The sequence below is a fragment of the Nicotiana tabacum genome, chromosome 14, assembly GCF_000715075.1.
Source record: "Nicotiana tabacum cultivar K326 chromosome 14, ASM71507v2, whole genome shotgun sequence".
Lineage (NCBI taxonomy): Eukaryota > Viridiplantae > Streptophyta > Magnoliopsida > Solanales > Solanaceae > Nicotiana > Nicotiana tabacum.
The window spans coordinates 21,737,907-21,758,391 of NC_134093.1; the positions used below are offsets into that span (position 1 = coordinate 21,737,907).

The 20,485-nt window shown below is 37.3% G+C and overlaps 3 protein-coding genes across 4 annotated transcripts; all 3 read right to left on the reverse strand.

Moving 5' to 3' along the window:
• Positions 1–4,719: 4,719 nt before the first annotated feature.
• LOC107826918 (uncharacterized) lies at positions 4,720–6,058 on the reverse strand. Its single transcript, XM_016653961.2, has 3 exons — positions 5,439–6,058; positions 5,256–5,342; positions 4,720–4,949 (listed from the first exon to the last, which is right to left on the reverse strand). Exons 1-3 carry the CDS (start codon positions 6,021–6,023, stop codon positions 4,875–4,877), a joined length of 747 nt encoding a protein of 248 aa, XP_016509447.1. The 5' UTR covers positions 6,024–6,058; the 3' UTR covers positions 4,720–4,874.
• Positions 6,059–10,397: 4,339 nt separating this feature from the next.
• LOC107826920 (haloacid dehalogenase-like hydrolase domain-containing protein At2g33255) lies at positions 10,398–17,146 on the reverse strand. Of its 2 annotated transcripts, none has more exons than XM_016653964.2 (5): positions 16,684–17,146; positions 16,509–16,551; positions 14,614–14,662; positions 11,592–11,726; positions 10,398–11,170 (listed from the first exon to the last, which is right to left on the reverse strand). In XM_016653964.2, the coding sequence occupies exons 1-5, from the start codon at positions 17,027–17,029 to the stop codon at positions 11,006–11,008; spliced, it is 738 nt and encodes a 245-aa protein (XP_016509450.1). In that variant the 5' UTR covers positions 17,030–17,146; the 3' UTR covers positions 10,398–11,005. The 2 variants fall into 2 exon arrangements, with proteins under 2 accessions (XP_016509450.1, XP_016509449.1); XM_016653963.2 differs by having other exon boundaries at positions 14,602–14,662; positions 16,684–17,144.
• A 1,748-nt stretch (positions 17,147–18,894) lies between these two features.
• On the reverse strand, positions 18,895–19,233 carry LOC142168843 (uncharacterized). The gene has a single exon (XM_075230004.1). It carries the CDS (start codon positions 19,231–19,233, stop codon positions 18,895–18,897), a length of 339 nt encoding a protein of 112 aa, XP_075086105.1.
• Positions 19,234–20,485: the final 1,252 nt, after the last annotated feature.

Here is a 20,485-nt window from a genome sequence, read left to right on the forward strand (position 1 = left end):
GCCATTTAGTATCTTTGATGCGTCCGATAGCCGACACGATGGCGGATGCATCAACGCTGAAGTTATACTCTGATAACCGAGGTGCTTCTATAGGATCGGCATATTTATCAAAGCCGCTCTTGCTCATAAATCCCCGAGAATTTTGCCCTCGATCGATCCTTCGATTGTTCCGAATTGTATTGTATGTTGAACCGTTATTCATCCGATTTGTGACGTACGGTTGATATCAGTCTCTGTTCGACCTTTGTTCTCTGTCGATCTCCCTTTGGTTTTTAGTAGTTGTCATGTTCTGATGCACGGGTCCATACGGAGCTCCCAACTGGTCATCTTCGACCCTAATTTTTGATTGATATCGGTTGTGTATATCTGCCCAAGTTATTGCTGGATACTCGATCTAATTTCGCTTCAGCCGACGTGATGCTGTCGAACTTTGCTCGTTCAACCCTTAGGTGAAAGCTTTTACGGCCCAATCGTCTGTGACCGGTGGCAGGTCCATGCGTTCCATTTGAAATCGGGATACGAATTCCCTTAGAATTTCATTACCCATTTGCTTTACTTTGATGAGGTCTGATTTCCTTGTTGCAACCTTTATGGTACCAGCATGTGCCTTTACGAACGAATCTGCTAACATGGCAAAAGAATCGATGGAATTTGGCACTAGATTGTGATACCAGATCATTGCTCCCTTCGAGAGGGTCTCCCCGAACTTTTTCAACAACACGGATTCTATCTTATCGTCCTCCAAATCATTACCCTTGATGGCGCATGTGTAAGAGGTGACGTGTTCGTTAGGATCGGTCGTACCGTTATATTTGGTAATTTCGGGCATACGAAATTTTTTGGGGATTGGTTTTGGGGCCGCACTCGAGGGAAAAGGCTTTTGTATGAAATTTTTCGAATCCAACCCTTTTATCATAGGTGGAGCTCCCGAGATCTGATCGACCCTAGAATTATAAGTTTCTACTTTTGTATCGTTGGCTTCGACTCGCATTGTGAGTTCCTCGAGCAATTTAGAAATTTTGGGAGTAGTCCCCGATTCTTGCTCATTTAACCTCACTATGGCTGGTTCCGTTCTGTGGGTGATTTCTCGGGGTGGATTGGGCTCCGGCCTGCTTTGTAGCTGGGTTTAGCTTTGCAACTGGGCTATTGCTGCCTGTTGGGCTTGCAATATTTCGAAAATCATACGCAAGCTAACACCGTTTTCGTCGATGTTATAAGTATCTCGAACCGCAGACCGAGTTTCACCATGGATGTTATTCTCGAGTTCAGCATGTAGGTTCGCCTCAATGGCTACATGCGAATTGATATCAATTGGCGCTCCGATTCGAGCTCCAACAGTGTTCACAAGTGATTTTTCTGTACTGGGTGTCAAGTTGTTATTTTCGTCTTGAAGACCGGCCCCGTTATTGATCGGTGAAGCCATTTGATTGATGGTTATTCATAGTTGATCCGAAATTCAAGATATTTTCGGAAATAAGCGCAAAGCACAATGGCGTGTTTTTCAGATTTGTATCAAATTACCACCGTTATCCTCGGTCCCACGGTGGGCGCCAAACTGTTTACCCGAAAAATGGATAGAGTTGAATTTATACGTAGTTCCGAGGATATGTGGCGTAACTTAACACAAATTGTAAGGATAAGTAGAAATGTAAATATGGATTGCAGAGAATACGAAATAGATAAGGTTGTAAGGAACAATGAATCTTAGGACTCAACAAATAGAATCAATTTAAGAAATCTGAAAGAACGATTCTTTACTGTAGAAGAATATAGCGTTTTTATTACAATGTAAGCCTGAGAAAAACCTGTCCTACAGAAATGGTAACCAAGCCCTTTTATAGTGGAGGGATTTGGCTCTAAGCATAATAAAATAAACATTCAGTGGGAGACCCATGATAAATCAGCTTTTCCACAATTTCTGCCAAGATTCTCTCTAGTGGGATTGCAACGGCTTATGTCTGCGAGCTAGATCTTGCTTAGAGCCCTCGATTTTGGTTTGAGCTTGATTTCGACTCGAACTCTTGATCTTGGTTCGAGCCCGATCCTAGCTCGAGCCCTCGAATTGATTCGAGGTCAATGTTGGTTGGTTTCTGGATTATAAACATGATAGATCTACTCTGCATCATGGTTCGATTTGGATTCGAGCTTGATAATGATATCGAACTCGACACGGATCCCTCCCCCCCTCCCCGGGTTCGAGGTTAGTTTGTTCCACCTTCGGGATATTACTTCGATAGATCATCGTTCGAACTCGGTCTGCGTGCGAAGGTCAAAATCTATTTCGACCGTATATAAACAATATTCGTATATCGTGTGAATACTTATACTAATCTATTTAGTTATTTATACACAATTAATCAATAGTACAAGACGAAATTAACTAGCAAACTAATCAAATAGTATACCCTATATTATCAATAAATAATGAACCACTTATGACCAGTGGTGGAGCCGCCTTATGCCAAGATATGTCATAAAACTATATTGTTTAGCTAAGTCAAAATATGTGTGTGTGTTGACTCCCACTTTTTTCTGTGTGTGTGCTTTTATTTATTTTTATATTTTGACACTCTCAATTAAATTTATATTATGTCCTTTAAATCTTGTATCCATTTTTGAATAAATATACAAGTTTTTTTTTTTTTTGGCTAATACTATACTAGTTGCATTTTCATACATTCACCTTTGATAATCGCGCATATCAACTTAAAATAATCAAAGAGAGAGTGTGTGTAACTGCATTATTTCTTCTTCTTTTTTTGTAATAAAAAATATGGAGCTGTGGATTTTAGTATTCCTAATTTGTGGAAATAGCGTGTGGTTTACAGAGAGACTTGGGATCTAGGGGTGCGAAAGAATAAAAACAAAATATACTGTAGTACTACTGACGAAAGTAGACTTGGACATCTGGCTTAATATGGGTGGTATATTCTTCATTCTGAGACTAATTAATTTCACTAATCTCATCAAACGCTCTTCTAGTTCTCGCAAACGTGTTGCTATATCTCTAATTAATCGACTACTAAGGTATGAAACCTTTGTTTAAGCAAAATAATGGAATACTAACTTTTAAATTGAGAGTTGAGAGTAGACGTGAATAGTGAATACCCTCTTATATCAACTTTGCAATAATTACACGTTTTCTCTATATTAATTATTATTGTATGAGCTTAATATAGTTACTAACTCGAACTCATAGAAACTACATAGATGAGATACATTTATCAATCAAAAAATTGTTTATATAATTGAGAGGAGACTTCCTTGTAAAATTTAATGAAGGAGACTCTATAAATACATTAATATGAAGTATGAGAAACACTAAGACTGAATATGATGAGATCCTATAAGCTTAGACATGAATACCCCCTTATATGCACGTCTTCTCTATGTTATTATATTAGTTTAATATTATTACTACTTCCAACCTAAAAACTACGTAAACAAAAACAAAATAAGCAAATAAATCATCCCCTTCGTTATTCCTTACGATTCCTCTTGCACCGGCAACTAATTATTGCTCCTGGATTTCTTAGGGAAGACCAGCCATACATATTCATTTATATATAAAAAAGAAAAGAAAAAGAAAAAGAAAAAAGAAGCTTGATATTTCACCAAATTATCTTATTAGTACTCCCTCCGGTCCACAATAGGTGACCACTTTACTTTTTTTATTTTGGTCCAAAATAAGTATCAATTTATATAATCAAGAAAAATTCAATTTGTTTTTCCAAAATTACCCTTATGTATGTATCCGTAAAAAGTATTTTACTCCTCACATTAACTATGTTGCAACATTTAATTAAGGGTAGTTTAATCACACCAACTATTTTTGTCTAGAATTTTGTATTTTCTTAATGGTGTGACCAAACAAATTGGTCATTTATTGTGATTTAAGGGAGTAACAAATAGTAGTAAGCAATCAAAGGAAGAGGAATTCGATATCTGATATGTGACCACTGGCCTGGCTTAGCATGTTCTTGATTGTGAAACATTAATTAATTTCACTAATTAATCTCATCGTTATCAAACGCTTTTTTTGCAAACGTGCTCTTCACGTACGATTGAAACTTCAATTACTCTCCTGTCAAAAGCACTGTTATTGCTGCACACTAGGGTATGATATGATACCTTTGTTTAATAAGCACAACAATGGAATTTTTTATTTTTTAAATTGAGAATAGACACGAACACCGTTTTATAATTAAGCACGTTTTCTCTATGTTACTTATAGTTTAATCTAATAAAAAATTTGTATACACAATTGAGAGGGGACAACTTCCTCGTAAAAATTGAAGCAAGAATAAAGGGAGAACTCTATCCTCAATAATTAATAGGAATAGTATGAATGATAAGAAACTCTATCCTCAAGTCAATTTGTGTATCCTCTTATAAATAATATAGCAGTATTATTATTTTTATTTTTCCATTCTTATTTACTACAATTTTCTAGGTAATAAGTCAGACTATCATGAAAAAAAAATCATTCATATAAATGCAACTTAAGAGATGTTATGGAAGTCCTAATTAACGTACTTCATTATTTGATGCAATAGATGACCTCTGTGTCGTCCACACATGCATCACATTTATATAAAACAAGAAATAGGAACACTATACAAACTACTATAAGATGATATTAATTAAACAATTATTAGAAGAGCAATCATTTCATTAGAACTAACATGTACGATTATATATGAATTATATTCTTCATTTACATTATATAGCTGGTCTTTATGCTGTTACGAAATACTATTTGATACCAAAGGTTCTCACCTATAATGAAAATATACAGAAAAATAGGTAGTACTAATTATTAACAGCAGTTCGCTCTTGGTTCAAGGAAATTAAACAGATACTTTTCAACCCGACTAGTCTTCTTTATCAGAAGCAGTACTGTGCCCCTTATGGTCACTTTCATTTTCATTCACAAACTGTTTTGAGCCCTGCAAATTTTAATCCAAACAAAACTAAATATTAGTAGTTACATTTCGCCAAATACAAAAAAATAAAAAATAAAAAAATTGAGAAACAAGAAAATATTAGTAAAATCTAGATGATAGATTCATGTTTAAACAAAATTGCAATTATCTCATTGAACTCTGAACTATAATTAACCAAGAAAAGCTTTGATCTCGACATGCAACAACTTATCCTAATCAAGAAAATAATTTTAGAATAGGTATTAAGATAGTAAAGTTTAGAAAACATGGAAAAAAATGTAAAAAGAAACAAATAAATAAAAGACTGGCCTCAGAATTGTTAATGTTATTCTCATCCTTATATTCAGGACAAGTGTCTTCTGTATCATCTCCTTCATTCAGAAACTGATTTAAAATCTGCAAAATCAATTCAAAAACAAAATTAAATATGAATTTTACTACAGAGACAATAAATAATATTGTAAAATATATAAGTAATACATTGCATTTCACCTTTCTTTTCGTAGTCTTTTCAGAATTAAGTGATGGATTTGATGGTAAAAGCGGGTTCACAGCTGCCGGAGCAAGAATATCTGCATCAGTAGGAACAGAAATTGATCTACGAAGAGGACGTTGCCATTTAAAGGCAGAGATATTACTGTTCTTAGCATTTTCCGGTGACTGAGAATTCATGTACGTAACATAAGCAGTAAAAGAATTAAAAACGGGTGGTTCTGAGAGTGTCCGCCGCAGACTGTTGTTATGCGGCTGCGCTGCTGTGAATCTTGAAAATGGGAGTAGAGAAATGGCCGGATTAGTTGGGGTAATTGAACACATGGAAAATGGTGATTTGTCAGATACCCTTTTGGAGGAGAAGGGTGAAAAAGCAGGGGATGGTGTTTTTTCCGGTACCCTTTCGGCGGCGGCGGACGGTGGTGGATGGAGAGTGATCTTTTTGAGGGAGGGTTCATCAGAAGGAGAAGAGGGTGGTGGTGGAGATTTTCTCTTTAGAGAGACACTCTTCAAGCTGCAGGCGGCGGCGGTGGTGGCAGAGGGGTGGTGGAGGGCGGCGGAGGAGCTATGAATGGTTGAAGTCATATTTTGCTCTGTTTTTGTTTCTTGGAAGTAAAATTTTTCTTTCAACTGATTTCTTGAAGCTGAAGAGCGCGCCAATATATAACGAGCTTTTGCTGCTAGCAGTTGAATTTAACCAATAGGTAATTGACACGTAGCAAACGATAGTGGAAACACCGGGATATTTGGATGTCATTTAGGTTGTGTCGGGTATAATTAAAAATGTTTTTTTGTGTAAAATGTTTTCTCGGAAAACAACTCGTATTCTTACTTATTTTTTTTGTGTTTGGCAAGTAAATTAAGAAAAATAATTTCTCATATTCATAAATTATAATTTAGATACAACAAACGTGAATCATAAACTTTCGATCCAACAATCTTTCGAACCCACAAATTTCATAAACTTCTGAACCGCTAAACTTTCGAACCCGCAAACTTTCAAACTCGTAAACTCTATAATTTCTAAACCCGCAAACTTCCAAACACATAAATTTGAAACTCGCAAAATTTTGAACCTATAAATTGAAAAGAAAAAAAAAAATTGTGTATGGCAGGAGGGTTGGGGTGGGTGAGTGGCGTAGAAAAACGAAAAAAATTATTTTGTGCAACCAAACCATGAAAAATGAAAAATTATTTTTCGAAAAATATTTTCCGTCATACCAAACACACCCTTAGTTTTCTTTTATTGTGAAAAGATATTACTATGAGTATTTTTCTAACAGTATCATGTGTGGTTATTTAAGAAATTAGCTTCACTTTTTTTTTTGTAAATTATTCTTCTTTTTCTTTCGAGAGTTGAAACCAAAAGTGAATAAATTTACTTGGGAGTAATCGTTTTCTTTATATTTCCATTTTATCTTCCCCACCTCCTTCACGTGACTCAATCTGGAACTGGAGCCTACCTTTTCATATTCCAATTTTACTAAAATAACGTCTTTTTTTCTTAAAACTTGGATAGTCTGGACTCTAGAACTACATAAAAAGTAACTAGTTAGTTTTTCTCATATCAAAATGACAAATATAATACAATAAAATCTCTCTATAATAATATTGTTTGTCTAGATATTTTTTGATTGTTATAGTAAAATATTGTTATAGAAAATAATTGGTGTAGCGGAGTGTAGTGGGGTTTCTTTCCTTGCGTTCCAGCTTAGGGGAGCAGCATATCAGTGGTGGCGTGCATATGAGTTGGGTAGTCCAACCGAGACAGCTTCACTCACTTGGACTCAGTTCTCGGATATGTTCTTGAGGGAGTATGTTCCCCAGAGTCATAGAGATGCATATGGCGCGCAGAGTTTCAGCAGTTGCGCCAGGGTTCTATGATCGTGTCGGAGTATGCGGTCAGGTTGTGATTTGGCTTGGCATGCACCAGCCTTGATTGCTACTGTTAGAGAGTGGGTCCGTCGATTTATCGAGGGGCTCAACCCTAGTATCAGATTTAGCATGGCCCGAGAGTTGAAGATGGACATCGCATACCAGCAGGTAGTGGGGATTTCTAGGAGATTGGTAGGTATGATGACTCGGGATAGGGAGGAGAGAGAGGCCAAGAGGTCTCGAGAGTCTGGCACATACAGTGGTAATTGTGCCCCAGCTGCAACTCGTAATGGTTGGGGCTATGTGAATCGCTCTGTTCATTCAGCACTTCCAGCCGCCAGTGGTATTCCGGCCACTCCTAGGCCCCAGGCTCCCTATTATGCATCACCAGTGTGTAGCGGACCTCTTGCACGAGATGCTTTCAGCGATGAGTCCAGTTGATCAGGCCCGAGCCAGCCACATCAGCCATGTCCTCCGAGAGGTTGTTTTAAGTATGGTGACACTCGTCATATGGTGAGGGATTGACCCATACATACGACGGGTGCACCTCCACATACTACTCAGGCCCCGCGTGCTCCACCGAGTCCTCAGGCTATGGGTACAGCACCAACTACCACTCCACCTGCTCAGCCAGCTCGAGGTGGAGGTCGGGCAAGTAGAGGTTGCCTTAGAGGGGGAGGCCATGCCAGATATTATGTTTTTCCTGCTCGAACAGAGGCAGTTGCATCTGACTCTGTCATTACAGGTATTGTTTCGGTCTGTCATAGAGATGCATCAGTCTTATTTGATCCAGACTCCACTTATTCCTATGTGTCGCCTTATTTTGCTCTGTATTTGGGTGTATCTCATGATTCTGAGTTCTCATGTCTCTGTGTATACACATGTGGGAGATTCTATTTTTGTTGACCATGTGTATCGGTCGTGTTTGGTTGTTCTTAGTGGTTTTGAGACCAGAGCTGATTTATTATTGCTCGGTATGGTAGACTTTGATATTATTTTGGGTATGGACTAGTTGTCACCATATTATGTTATGCTTGATTGTCACTCCAAGACTGTGACACTAGCTATGCCACGATTACAACGGTTAGAGTGGAGAGGTACCTTATGTTATACTCCTAGTAGAGTTATTTCATTTCTAAAGGCTCATCGAATGTTGAGAAGGGGTGTGATGCGTATCTAGCTTATGTGGTAGATGTCAGTGTTGATACTCCTACCATTGAGTCAGTCCCAGTAGTGAGGGATTATCAATATGTATTTCCATCAGATATTCCGGGCATGCCGCCCGACATGGATATCGACTTTGGTATTGATTTGAAAGTATCAGATTAGCATGGCCCGCCAGTATGTATCGCACCTCCTGCACGGGGTGCTTTCAGTAATCAGTCTAGCCGATCAGGACCGAGTCAGCCACAGCAGCCACGTCCTCCGAGAGCTTGTTTTAGGTATGGTGACACTCGTCATATGGTGAGGGATTTCCCCATATTTAAGGAGGGGTGCACCTCCACAGACTACTCAGACTCTGCGTGCTCCACCAATTCCTCAGGCTATGGTTACAGCACCAACTACCACTCCACCTGCTCAGCCAGCTCGAGGTGGAGGTCGGGCAGGTAGAGGTCGCCCTAGAGGGGGAGGCCATGCCAGATATTATGCTCTTCATGCTAGGACGGAGGCAGTTGCATCCGACTCAGTCTTCACAAGTATTGTCCCGGTCTGTCATCAATGTTATTTGATCCAGGATCCACTTATTCCTATGTGTCATCTTATTTTTCTTCATATTTGGGTGTATCCCGTTATTCTTTTAGTTCTCATGTCTATATGTCTACACTTGAGGGAGATTCTATTGTTGTTGACTATGTGTATCAGTCGTGTTTGATTGTTCTTAGTGGTTTGAAAACCAGAGCCGATTTATTATTACTCAGTATTGTAGATATTGATATTATTTTGGGCATGGATTGGTTGTCTACCTATTATCCTATTCTTGATTGCCACGCCAAGCCCGTGACACTGGCTATGCCAAGATTACCACGGTTAGAGTGGAGAGGTACCTTAAATTATACTCATATCAGAGTTATTTCTTATCTAAAGGTTGATTGAATGGTAGAGAAAGGGTGTGATGCGTATCTAGCTTATGTGAGAGATGTCAGTGTTGATACTCCAATCGTTGAGTTAGTCCTGGTAATGAGGGATTATCCAGATCTATTTCCAGCAGATATTCCGGGCATGCCGCCTGATAGGGATATCGACTTTGGTATTGATTTGTTACCGGCACTCAACCCATCTCTATTCCCCCATATCGTATGGCCCCACTAGAGTTGAAAGAGTTAAAGGAGCATTTGCAGGAGTTTCTTGACAAAGGATTCATTCGGCCCAGTGTGTCTCCTTGGGGTGCTCCAGTCTTGTTTGTGAAGAAGAACGATGGTTTTATGCACATGTGTATTGATTATCACCAGTTGAACAAAGTTACAGTGAAGAACAAGTATTTTTTGCCTCGTATTGATGCCCTATTTGATCAGTTATATGGTGCCAGATGTTTTCCAAGATTGACTTGCGTTGAAGCTATCATCAGTTGAAGATCCAGGAGCCAGGTATCCCAAAGACTATTTTCAGGACTCGGTATGGTCACTACGAGTTCCTTGTGATATCATTTGGACTGACCAACGCCCCAATAACATTCATGCACTTGATGCACAGTGTTTTACTATAATATAACATAACAATAAAGATCAATTCCAAAGAAAACTTGACAATTATAATAAAATATTGTTACAGAGATGAATGTTATAGAGGGGTGAGGTCTGACTATAAATTTAAAATTTTAGTCAAACTTAACTTAGTTTGAATTTGTCCAAAATTTGGGAACAAAGTAGGAGTAATATTTGAGAGCAAAGTAATTTACACGCATACGTATAAATGAGTGTCATTGGCCACAAACTACCCTCCTCACACCTCACACGTGTAATTATACTGGGTTGTTGTTGTTGGCCACAAACTAGAAGCCAATGACCAATGAGGGCTGATAGAGGCTCACGCTTCCATATGTACACACAAAACAACTGATGGGCATGACAAATAAAAGACACAAAAACTAAAATTGAGGAATTACATTAGAGGCTTACAAGAGTTCTCCAGTACACTACAACGACGACAAACCCAATGTAGTCCCATAAATGGGGTATGAAGAGGATAGTGTATACGTAGATCTTACCCCTACCTTATAAGAATACATTAACGAGTACACTAATTCCTAAGAAATTCAGCTACTACAAAAAAATAGTTCGAATTTGATGAAGAAAAAGGAGAGTGAGAGCTGTGCTACCTAAGTTGCTAGAGCTTCCGTCGTAAGCAAAGAGGTGACAAGAACACTACATTCAAAATACATTTACGATCTCATGACTATCCTGACTCCTGCCTAATTCACCCCAACAAAACTGGTTAGTCGATAAAACACTATCGCCTCTGTAACTCACCAGTTGTAGCAAGAGCAAACAAAAACTTATCCTCCCAATTTTCCTGATTGAAAAGTGACTAGTCGTCATCTCAAAGATCCAGCTCACTTGAGCAAAGCTGCATCCAATTACTATAAGCTTACAGTAGCCTAAAGAAACATACGTGCAGGAATATGATGTGGAGGCTTACGAAGGTAAACCATATCTCGCTGCTCAGCCAGGTAGGGGTTCCAAGGATTTGAGAAATCAAGATGTCAGCTCAAAATGTCTTTCTAACAGTGACTGAACCTCAACAAGAGAAGACACCTTATAGTCTGGTTGGTGTTCAATGTTTGCATATTCTGGAGCATCATACCTTCCTGTTTCGTCGAGCAAGCAAGTAAATGCTCCAGCTCTTTTGCCACAAGCAACCTGTAATCAAACCCCCATAATTCTTTTTTATCACAAAGCAGATATTTTAGCCATCACTCTCTAAATGACAAGAGCAAGAAAGTAAATTGGGTAGAAGTAACTACATAGATGTAGGAGCCAAAGCTCGTATATTAAGAACAGCAAGGAATAAAGTAAAGGTAAAAGCGAATCAAACAGGGAAATCGACAAAGAAGAACTCGAGTATCAATTATTTTAAAGTGACCATTATTCTGCCTACCCATAAACCAAATACAAAGTTATGTCAAACCAAGATGGTAATTAATACCAATATGAATTAGTTGAAACTTATTCTAGCTAAGTGAAGGGAAATGTCATCTTTCGGAAACATGCATTGAATCACCTATTTAAAAGAGCAGATGTGAAAGAGAAAAAGGAGCAGTCAGCTTGAGAGGAAACTCACATCATCTTTAAGGCTGTCCCCAATCATCATCACTTCATTAGATTGAACTCCCCAAGTTGAACAAATATGCAACAATGGAGCTGGATCTGGTTTATAAGGACGAAATTCCCTACTCAGTGCAGGAGAAAATTTTACCTGTATCAAAAAGAGATGCTAAATTTAAACTTTATATAGTACACATAATAAGGACAAGGGAACTAAGTCTGAACGGCATGAACTGAGGTGACAGATATATTACAGCTGACATGGAAAGATTTGCCAGCCAAAGATGAGAATAATGAGCAAATTTATTGCAAAAAATAGGATTGCAAAACAAAACTAGCCTTTTTGCCCTTTTATCCTTTTTTTGTGGCTTAGGACAATTGAAATGAACTATCTCAAAGCACAGGTTACGAATAAAATATCCTTTTCAAATAAAAAGACACGAAACCTGATTACTTTTTTTTTTTTTGATAAGTACATGAAACCTGATTGCTTTTACAAAGTGATTTTTTATCTTCCCTTCTTTGATCATCACATGTCAAGAATCTGTATTGCTAACAGGAAACGTCTAGTTTTATTGTGTTTTAAACATAGTTGTGAGCTAAATCATGCAAGAATAAATTGTGAGCTAAATCATGGAAGAGTAAATTGTGAGCTAAATCATGGAATAGTAAATTGCAAACACCCTTTAGAGTAAATAGACTAGTCTTGCAGGAACCAAAGAGGAAACACTAACATCCAATTGAACTACACTCCATACATCCAGCCTATGACTATTTTGTACAAAAACAAACGGAACAATGAGCAGAATAAATGCATACATTCCTTTCTCAAAAACTTAAATCCATAAGTAAAACACCTGGAGACTCCACTCACACTTCAAGCTTCATTAAAACACCTGAAGACTTCACTCAGACTTCCAGCCCCCCCCCCGTAATAAGTTAGACTTCAAGCTTCTAAGGAGCCAGAATATTAAAGCAAATAAGTTTTTATTCTTGCATTCTTTTTGATCAGTAAAGTTAACATTTTATTGTGTAAAACAGATACTAAATCGATCTTAAGTTTTTATTCTTTCATTCTAAAAGATACTAAGCAATAGGATGGATAGGAGAATTTTGTTCACTCACTCTTGGACTCAGACACAACAATGCATTCTAGATTTCCTCCTCTCAGATATGATCAGTTCAGAACGGGACTAGTTCTCCCTAAACTGTTCTCTGAAAACCAAACCCGAGACAAATTCTCCTAAACTGTTTTCCAATCCAAACACCATCTTATATTTCCAAATAATGAGACACAATATTTGTCAGTGCAGATAGAAAACAGAAAAGATTAGAAGGCCTGGTCTTTTTCTTCTGATTTTTTTTTATAACCGAGAAAACTCGGGGGCCTAGCAGCGCACGGTTTGGAAATCGGTAGATAATGGCCCGCCCCTCTACCATTCTCCATTTAAATACCATGCTTTTGTTTGTGGCAGGGTTCGAATCCGTGACATGTACCTAATCCACACATCACGCTTTGCACTCCCCCCCCCCGCCTCCTCCCCCCCCCCCCCCCCCGGGGGGGGGGGGGGTCCTTCTGAACGTTAAAAGAATAAGTAAAGTGCTACACATAAGACAGGGAGGACAGCTTTATTAAAGTAATAAAACCCATGTAATGAAGGCTTTGTACTTTTTCAGTATTATTTCCTTTCTTCTACCTTTCAATCCGTGCAGTTTTGGCCTTGAGGTGCTTTCTTTCCTAAATTCCCAGTGTTTGCACAGCTTATCCAGAATGCGAACTCGTAAACAATATCACTACCCTTCTTTGAGAACATCCATACTGGCAGTGATAAGAGCTTCCTATTAATTGTCAGGATTTTACATGGTGTACAGTAATAATCTACTCAGACACAGTACTGTAGTTGAGCTTTGACAAGCCAAATCAAGCTCAGTTGAATCAACCAACTATTCTATTATCTCAAAAAGTGCATGGTTACCCAAATGCTGGGAGGAGGTGTTCCATCACAAAAAGTAGCATTTTTTCATCTCAAAAGAAATGCAAGAGCGTCCTAGAAAGTTTTGCTGCTGCAAGACCACTAAAATACAAGAAAAAAATGGATTTAAGAGCTGCGGAGTGAATGGTGTCTGCAGATTGTTCCTTATGACTATTCGATTTATTGGTTTATAACTTGTGAGCTACCTACAGCGGACCCAAGACGAAACAAGATGAAATTGAATTCACATGAACTCCATGCATATTTCCGTTTCTTTTAAATAGGTTTGCATGTTTTTTTCATGAAAAAATGATGACTTATTTTTCTTTTAAATATCATTTACAGATTTAGTCTTATAGTTTCCTTATCCAATTTTGCTAAAAGAGAAGAAAGAGTGTACTGTCCACCTTTTCTTCCTCTTTCTCTTGTTACATGTTTCAGCTATATAGAATTCCGCATCATGTTACATAAAGTTTCTTAAATTATCCTTTAAATCTTTGTTCAGCCACAAGGGCTGTCCTGTAACGAAATGAATTGGGCATGATATCATGCTCCTTATTAGCTCAACAACTGCCTTTACCTCCTTCCCCAGATGGTACTGGAGCTTAGAGCAGCATAATTGTGACGGAAACCGTACAACCTCTAGTTTAGCAGATCTTCTCTGTTTGACTACAAAAACTTACAGATTAGCCACCATACTATCTGCACAAATATCCTGGCCGTCACGACTTTTAGCAGGTTCATTATCCTCTGACTGTGCTAATGATTGAAGAAGAAAAAATTAAGCTTGATATCCATTTTGTTTTCCTATTTGCCTTTACTTTAAACTAGCATGTTCTTCCTCTTCCTTCTCATGTACAGTGTATTCTTGTTTCATCCCTTTACAAAACTAGCAGTTTCTTCTTCTGCTTCTGTTTTCTGGAAGTCCAGTTATCTTTATTCACTAACTTCCAGCATACAATATAAACATAACTCGTGTCAAAACAATTGTTTAATATATTTAAGTGAAGAGAAAAAACTTACTCCAAACCATTGTCAAAAAAGAAAACTTACTCCAAAGCGTACATGAAACAAGTCAACTGCATCTTTGACATTTCTAGTGATTAATCCCCTTCTGAAATAGAATCACAAAACCAATAAATTATTTTCTTCCCAAGTGCCAGAAACATCTAACTATCAAATAGCATGTCCTACTAGTATAATGAGTCAATGTCAGTACTTTTCAAAAGGAGGGAAGCATACATCAAATCTATCCAGTACCACTGACACAGAAATGTGAACTGTTTCCTTCTATCTAATTTATCAAAATGTCATGATAATCCGGCTTCTGGAGCTTAACTTGAATTATGTCATTTCTCTTATGTGATCAAAACTGTGGTCAACGGGAATCCATCGACAGTGAAGAGCATAAAATAATGTAAGATGCCTTTGACAGGTATAAGAAATTTTAAAAATCTCATGAGATTAGCATTCCGTTACAACTTACGTATCCCAAAAGAAAGAAAGCATTTTGTTACAACAGATTTATCCATTGGAATAGCACCCAAGGGTGTGGCCTAGTGGTCAATGAAGTGGGTGAGAACTGAGAACCATGAGATCTCAGGTTCAAATCCCAGCGGAGGCAAATACTAGGTTATTTCTTCCCATCTATCCAAGCCTTGGTGGATAGAGTTACCTGGTACCTGTTGCTGGTGGGAGGTGGCAGGTATCCCGTGGAATTAGTCGAGGTGCGCGCAAGCTGGCCCGAACACCACGGTTATCAAAAAAAAAAAAATTATCCATTGGAATATAATTTGGCTACATCCTCGTGACAGTCAGAAGGAGGAAAACAATAAGTGATGCATCCTAAAACAATACAAAACAAGTCTAAAAGACCAATAAATTGAGAGAAAAAGTTTATGCACGGGAGCAATGCCAAACAAGCTACCCGGGGAATAATAAGTTTAATTTGTAAATACTCGAAAAAATGGAAAAGAAAATCTGGTCAATTTTCATACCCAGGGCTTTGGTTCACTAGCTAAGGTGGTACAATGCGGAATGTGTAGTAGGAGTACATCATGAGTAAGGATCCTGACTACTGAACCAGGTCTGGCATTTAAGTGAAGAAGGGCAGAGGAGCAGGTCCATGATCCATCGAGTTGAAGTTGGAAATACCAGATTTCTTGGTCTAAAAAGAAAGGCATGCCTGCATCCTCAAGCAGTCTTTTCAAGAAGAACTCTAGCTTACAACCCACACCTCAAGACGGAAACTTTTTAAAGAATAAGAAAAGGTAAGGATTGAGCAAGCAAAACTAGGCACATTATACCTTAGGCCATGACATAGACACTACTAAACAGAAGGGAAAATAACTACACCGAAATAGGAAAATGCTCAAAGTGGTTAATGGGGAACTAAATAATGAAAAGAAACAAAGAAGAGAAAAGCTCCCATAGCTCACAAGGAACATAACATCATAAATGAAAAGTTAATTTGGAGCTCCCTTTCCATCCGTAAGGTGCAACATTACTTCTCGCCCGACTCTCCCCTTTCTATTCCCCTTTCTATTCCCCTACTCTGAAGAATCCCCCCCCCCCCCCTCTTCTCCCCATGAAAACAAATAACAAATGAATCTACAGTTGGGTTCAACTGTACTCAAATCTAAAATAATGAACCTTCAACTTCAAATTCCTATTTGAACAACTTTTTATTGTTATTGATCCATTTGAATCATTACTAAACTAAAATAGCTTCCTCAATCTCGACGATCGCTTATTCATAGGCTATTATGAGTTCAAGACAGGCCGCTATGGTGAAATTGGTAGGCATCCACCATACAGAGACCGATCCAGGATTTGAAGTTCATGGTTTTCTAAAGCAATCTCGAGTTAATATATAATAATATACAGCCACTGATACTGGATACTAACTGAAATCATTATATTTCATGCAGGTATAAAACAAACTAGCTCATAAATCTTACCTAATATTCTTAGAATCAAGAAAACTGCAAAGTTCAGTAGCACCTGACCAAAATAAAAAACCCAAAACACCAACAAGCAAACAAACAACAATTAATCGACATGTATAATAAATAAATAAATAAATAAATAAATAACTCAAAAAAGACTCAAATTTTACCCCAAAAAAAATATTACCAGGCATAATTTGGAGGCGATCCTGGCCTTGCTTTTCAAAATCAGTAATAATTTCATAAGCCCGACGTTGCTTATCGGGGCTCCAATTTTCAATGTGGTGCAAAATATCAATGCCAGATGGGTTCTTGGATTTAACGGCAAGGTACTCATCATGACCAAGAACAGCTTTATACATGGCTTGAAAATCAATAACGGGAACCGTTAGGGTTCCGTCCATGTCAAATATTACACCCTTAAGACGGGGTTTTGAAGAAAGAGAAATTGAACTGGATGTAGATATGGCCATTGTTGAAAAGGTTCTTGTTGTATGTAGAAAAAGGAAAGCTTTTGAAAGTAGAAGCTGCATTTATTTACAGATGATGTAATGGTTTTTTGCAGATAATAAATGGAAATAGAGAGAGAGCTTTTATTAGTTGGGTTGTGTGTGATTAGGAAGAAGACAAGTGGCAGTGATAAGTGGAAGTGAAGACAAGATTGTCATAAAAGCAAATGATGCAAATGAGTGTGTGTTTTCTGATTTTAGTGAATACAAATGTAGAATATTCTCTCCTTTTATTCGCCCTCTAAAAATATTGCATGCTATCAAATTCAAATATTAGTGCATTGTTTTGCCAACCTAAATTCAAAATGTTAGTACATTTTGTTAGAAAAATAAGAGCATTCTATTTTCTTGTCAAATTCACACCTAGTGCGTCATTTAATAGTGTCTTATATATTAAGTAAGACATATAGAAGATATAGAAGACATTTTAGGCAAATATTTTTATGTTTAAAATTATTAATCTTTTTTTAATAATGTGCTAAAATCTTTTTAAAAAATTGGTAACACTGTGAATTACCATTGATAACAAACAATAAGAGTATACATATAAAAGCACCTCAAACCCAAAACTTACCTACTACGTCTGTTTCAATTTATGTGAACTTATTTCTTTTTTAATCCGTGCCAAAAAGAATGACCACTTTCATTATTTGAAAACAATTTACTTTTATGCAATGATTTATAGCCACACAAAATATATGTGCTTCATTCTACACCACAAATTCAAAAGTCTTCTCTCTTTTCTTAAACTCCGTACCCAATCAAATAGGTTCACATCAATTGAAATAGATGGATTACTAACTACCTTATTTGGATAGCTTTGGATCGTGCATTAAAATATTATTAATTACACATCAAACTTTGTATCGGTACACTACATCTCTGCCCTTTCTTAATATGTGTGAGAAAGTCAATCCTATCATCTAACTCTTTTTTATATGCGTTACAAAACTCTCCGCATTTACAATTATATTCTTGAAAATTTCTAGTTCCTGTCCTTCCAAATATGGTATACTATTGTTGCCCATAATGCAGCTACAACCTCCTTTACCAGTTGCCATTTCTTCCTTGTAATTGTATACAGAACTCTTTGTATATCTCTCAGTTTGCATTTGAATTCCTGCCCAGTGCATTAGAGTATCTCGAACATCTTTAGACCATGGACACTCCACAAACAAGTGTTGGTTTGTTTCCACTGCTTAATTATCAGATAACACATATTTATCTTCATCCACATGTATGTGACGAGTACTTATCATGGCCTTAGTGAGCAGTCTTCCTTGAGTAGCTAACTACATGATGATCCTATGTTTTGGTTGAGCTATTGCACTCCAGAGAAGACCAGTTGTTGGCCATCTCCTGTGAGGACCTTTAACGGCTATATAACTCCTTGTGATAAAGTAGTTCCAATTGACACTCAACTTACAGGTGTCACCTTGATAACAGCTCTTCATCTCCTCCTTAAGAGAGTTGAGTTTTCTCCAATATCAACTACAATCCTGTGGAACTTTATGAGTCCAAATATTGACATCAGACTTCATATAGATCCCATGAACCCATTTGACCCATAGGGAGTCCTTTTTCATGAATAGTTTCCATAGTAACTTCCCGACATAAGCTTTGTTCCATTCCTACAACTTTTAATGTTGAGATCTCTATACTTGTTTGGCAGACACACTTTCTCCCAAGCTACTAGTGAAAGTTTCTTCTTCTCACCTGAACCACCCTACAACTACTCTCTATACTTTTTGTCAATTTTATTCATAATACTCTGAGGTAGAATAAAGACTGCCACTATAAGCTATGAAATGAGAATAACACTGCAGTAATCACCTGAAGTTTCCATGCATAAAACAACTGCTTAGCATATCAGAACTTGATTTTGTTAGTTATCTTCTCAACAAGCTGGTAACAATCCAACTTGCTCCATTCTTAGATGACAGTGGTAAACCAAGGTACCTTATAGGAAAAGTACCTAGGGAGAAACATGTATTACTTAGAAGAGTTTCCTTCATTTGATCATCAATGTATGTCATAAACATGCTAGATTCGTCCATGTTGGCCACCAATCCTGATACACCACTGAAATGTGCCAAAGCCTCTATAACTCTATTCATTAAACCAGTTTCCCCCTTGGAAAACATCATGAGATCATCAGCAAATACTAGATGTGTCAGCTTCAATTGCTTGCACATAAGATGAAATTTGAAATCTGGTAGAGCACTCATACTTCCCTATATCCTAGACAGATACTCCACAACAAGAATAAATAATAGGGGTGAGATGGGATCACCTTGTCTAAGACCATTTTCCCTAAAAAAAAATATGACTTTCTCCATTTACATTAATAGAGAACTTGGTAGACGTTACACATGCCATAATCAATTCTGTGAATTTGGTTGGATAGCCATAACCAATCATGACCTCATTTAAGAATTTTTAATTTACCGTGTCATATGCTTTCCTCATATCTATTTTTATAAGGCACCTAGGAGTAGTTTTCCTATTATAGTGCCTTAATATATCATGGCAAATAAAAACATTATGCATCATATATCTGTCAGATATTAATGTTGATTGGTTATCTGTTACCATAAGTTGAAGAGCCACTTTGAATCTGCTACACAACATCTTTGAAATTCACTTGTACAATACATTACAACATGATATTGGCCTAAATTGGCTTGCATACTCTAGGTTGTTTAGTTTAGGAATCAGTGCAATGCTAGTTGAATTCAAATTATTCAAAAACTTTCCATTATTGAAACACTCCAGAATTGTAATATGTCAGACTGACTTAAAGAAGTCACTATCATATCCATCAGTTATTGGGCTTTTATTACTGTCAATTTGGATCATAACAGCTTCCACCTCTTTCCTCTCAAATGATTTCAAAAGGTCCACCTACTGTGTAATTGTTAAAACATGTCCATTCTTTATGAATGCTTTAGCTGCTTTAGTTCTACTACTTGATTTCTTTCCCAATATTTATTCATAGTATGTGACAAATACCTGAGTTATACTCTCTAGACCTGTCTGCCAATCATCATGTTCATCCTTCAATTGAGTAATTACCTCATGGAATCTTTTATGTTTAATGACTGAATAAAAGTATCTTGTATTAATATCCCCTAACTTTATCCATGTTGTTTTACTTTTTTGAATAAAATGAGTGCCTAAACTTTTGGTACTTCTCATGTTCTTTCTGCTGCAAGTTTAGATTTGTTGGATTAAGTTGTAACTACTTCTGGACTTGTAATAAAGTATCATTATCCTCCTTGGCTTCAAATTCAATGTTCTTGGAGATTTTTTTTTTTAAAGCCTCGCAAAACTTTCTTTAATTGCTTCAATTTTCTCACCACCCTTAGCATATTGCGTATGTCGATCTCTATATTCCAACCCCTCCCAACCTGCTCCAGGAATTGTGGATGTTGAGTCCATATATTGCAAAACTTGAAAGATTTCTTACCATTAGGTCTC

What these genes read in the sequence shown, in the direction of transcription:
- LOC142168843 (XM_075230004.1), bottom strand. Translation starts at nt 19,233, where the DNA reads ATGAGTGCTCTACCAGATTTCAAATTTCATCTTATGTGCAAGCAATTG.
- LOC107826918 (XM_016653961.2), bottom strand. Translation starts at nt 6,023, where the DNA reads ATGACTTCAACCATTCATAGCTCCTCCGCCGCCCTCCACCACCCCTCT. An exon ending in AAAAGACTACGAAAAGAAAG is followed by an intron (nt 5,343 to 5,438) that starts GTGAAATGCAAT and finishes TTGATTTTGCAG; the next exon opens with ATTTTAAATCAGTTTCTGAA. An exon ending in ATAACATTAACAATTCTGAG is followed by an intron (nt 4,950 to 5,255) that starts GCCAGTCTTTTA and finishes TAAAATTTGCAG; the next exon opens with GGCTCAAAACAGTTTGTGAA.
- LOC107826920 (XM_016653963.2), bottom strand. Translation starts at nt 17,029, where the DNA reads ATGCAGCTTCTACTTTCAAAAGCTTTCCTTTTTCTACATACAACAAGA. An exon ending in TCGCCTCCAAATTATGCCTG is followed by an intron (nt 16,552 to 16,683) that starts GTAATATTTTTT and finishes TATTTTGGTCAG; the next exon opens with GTGCTACTGAACTTTGCAGT. An exon ending in GGGACAGCCTTAAAGATGAT is followed by an intron (nt 11,171 to 11,591) that starts GTGAGTTTCCTC and finishes GTTTGATTACAG; the next exon opens with GTTGCTTGTGGCAAAAGAGC.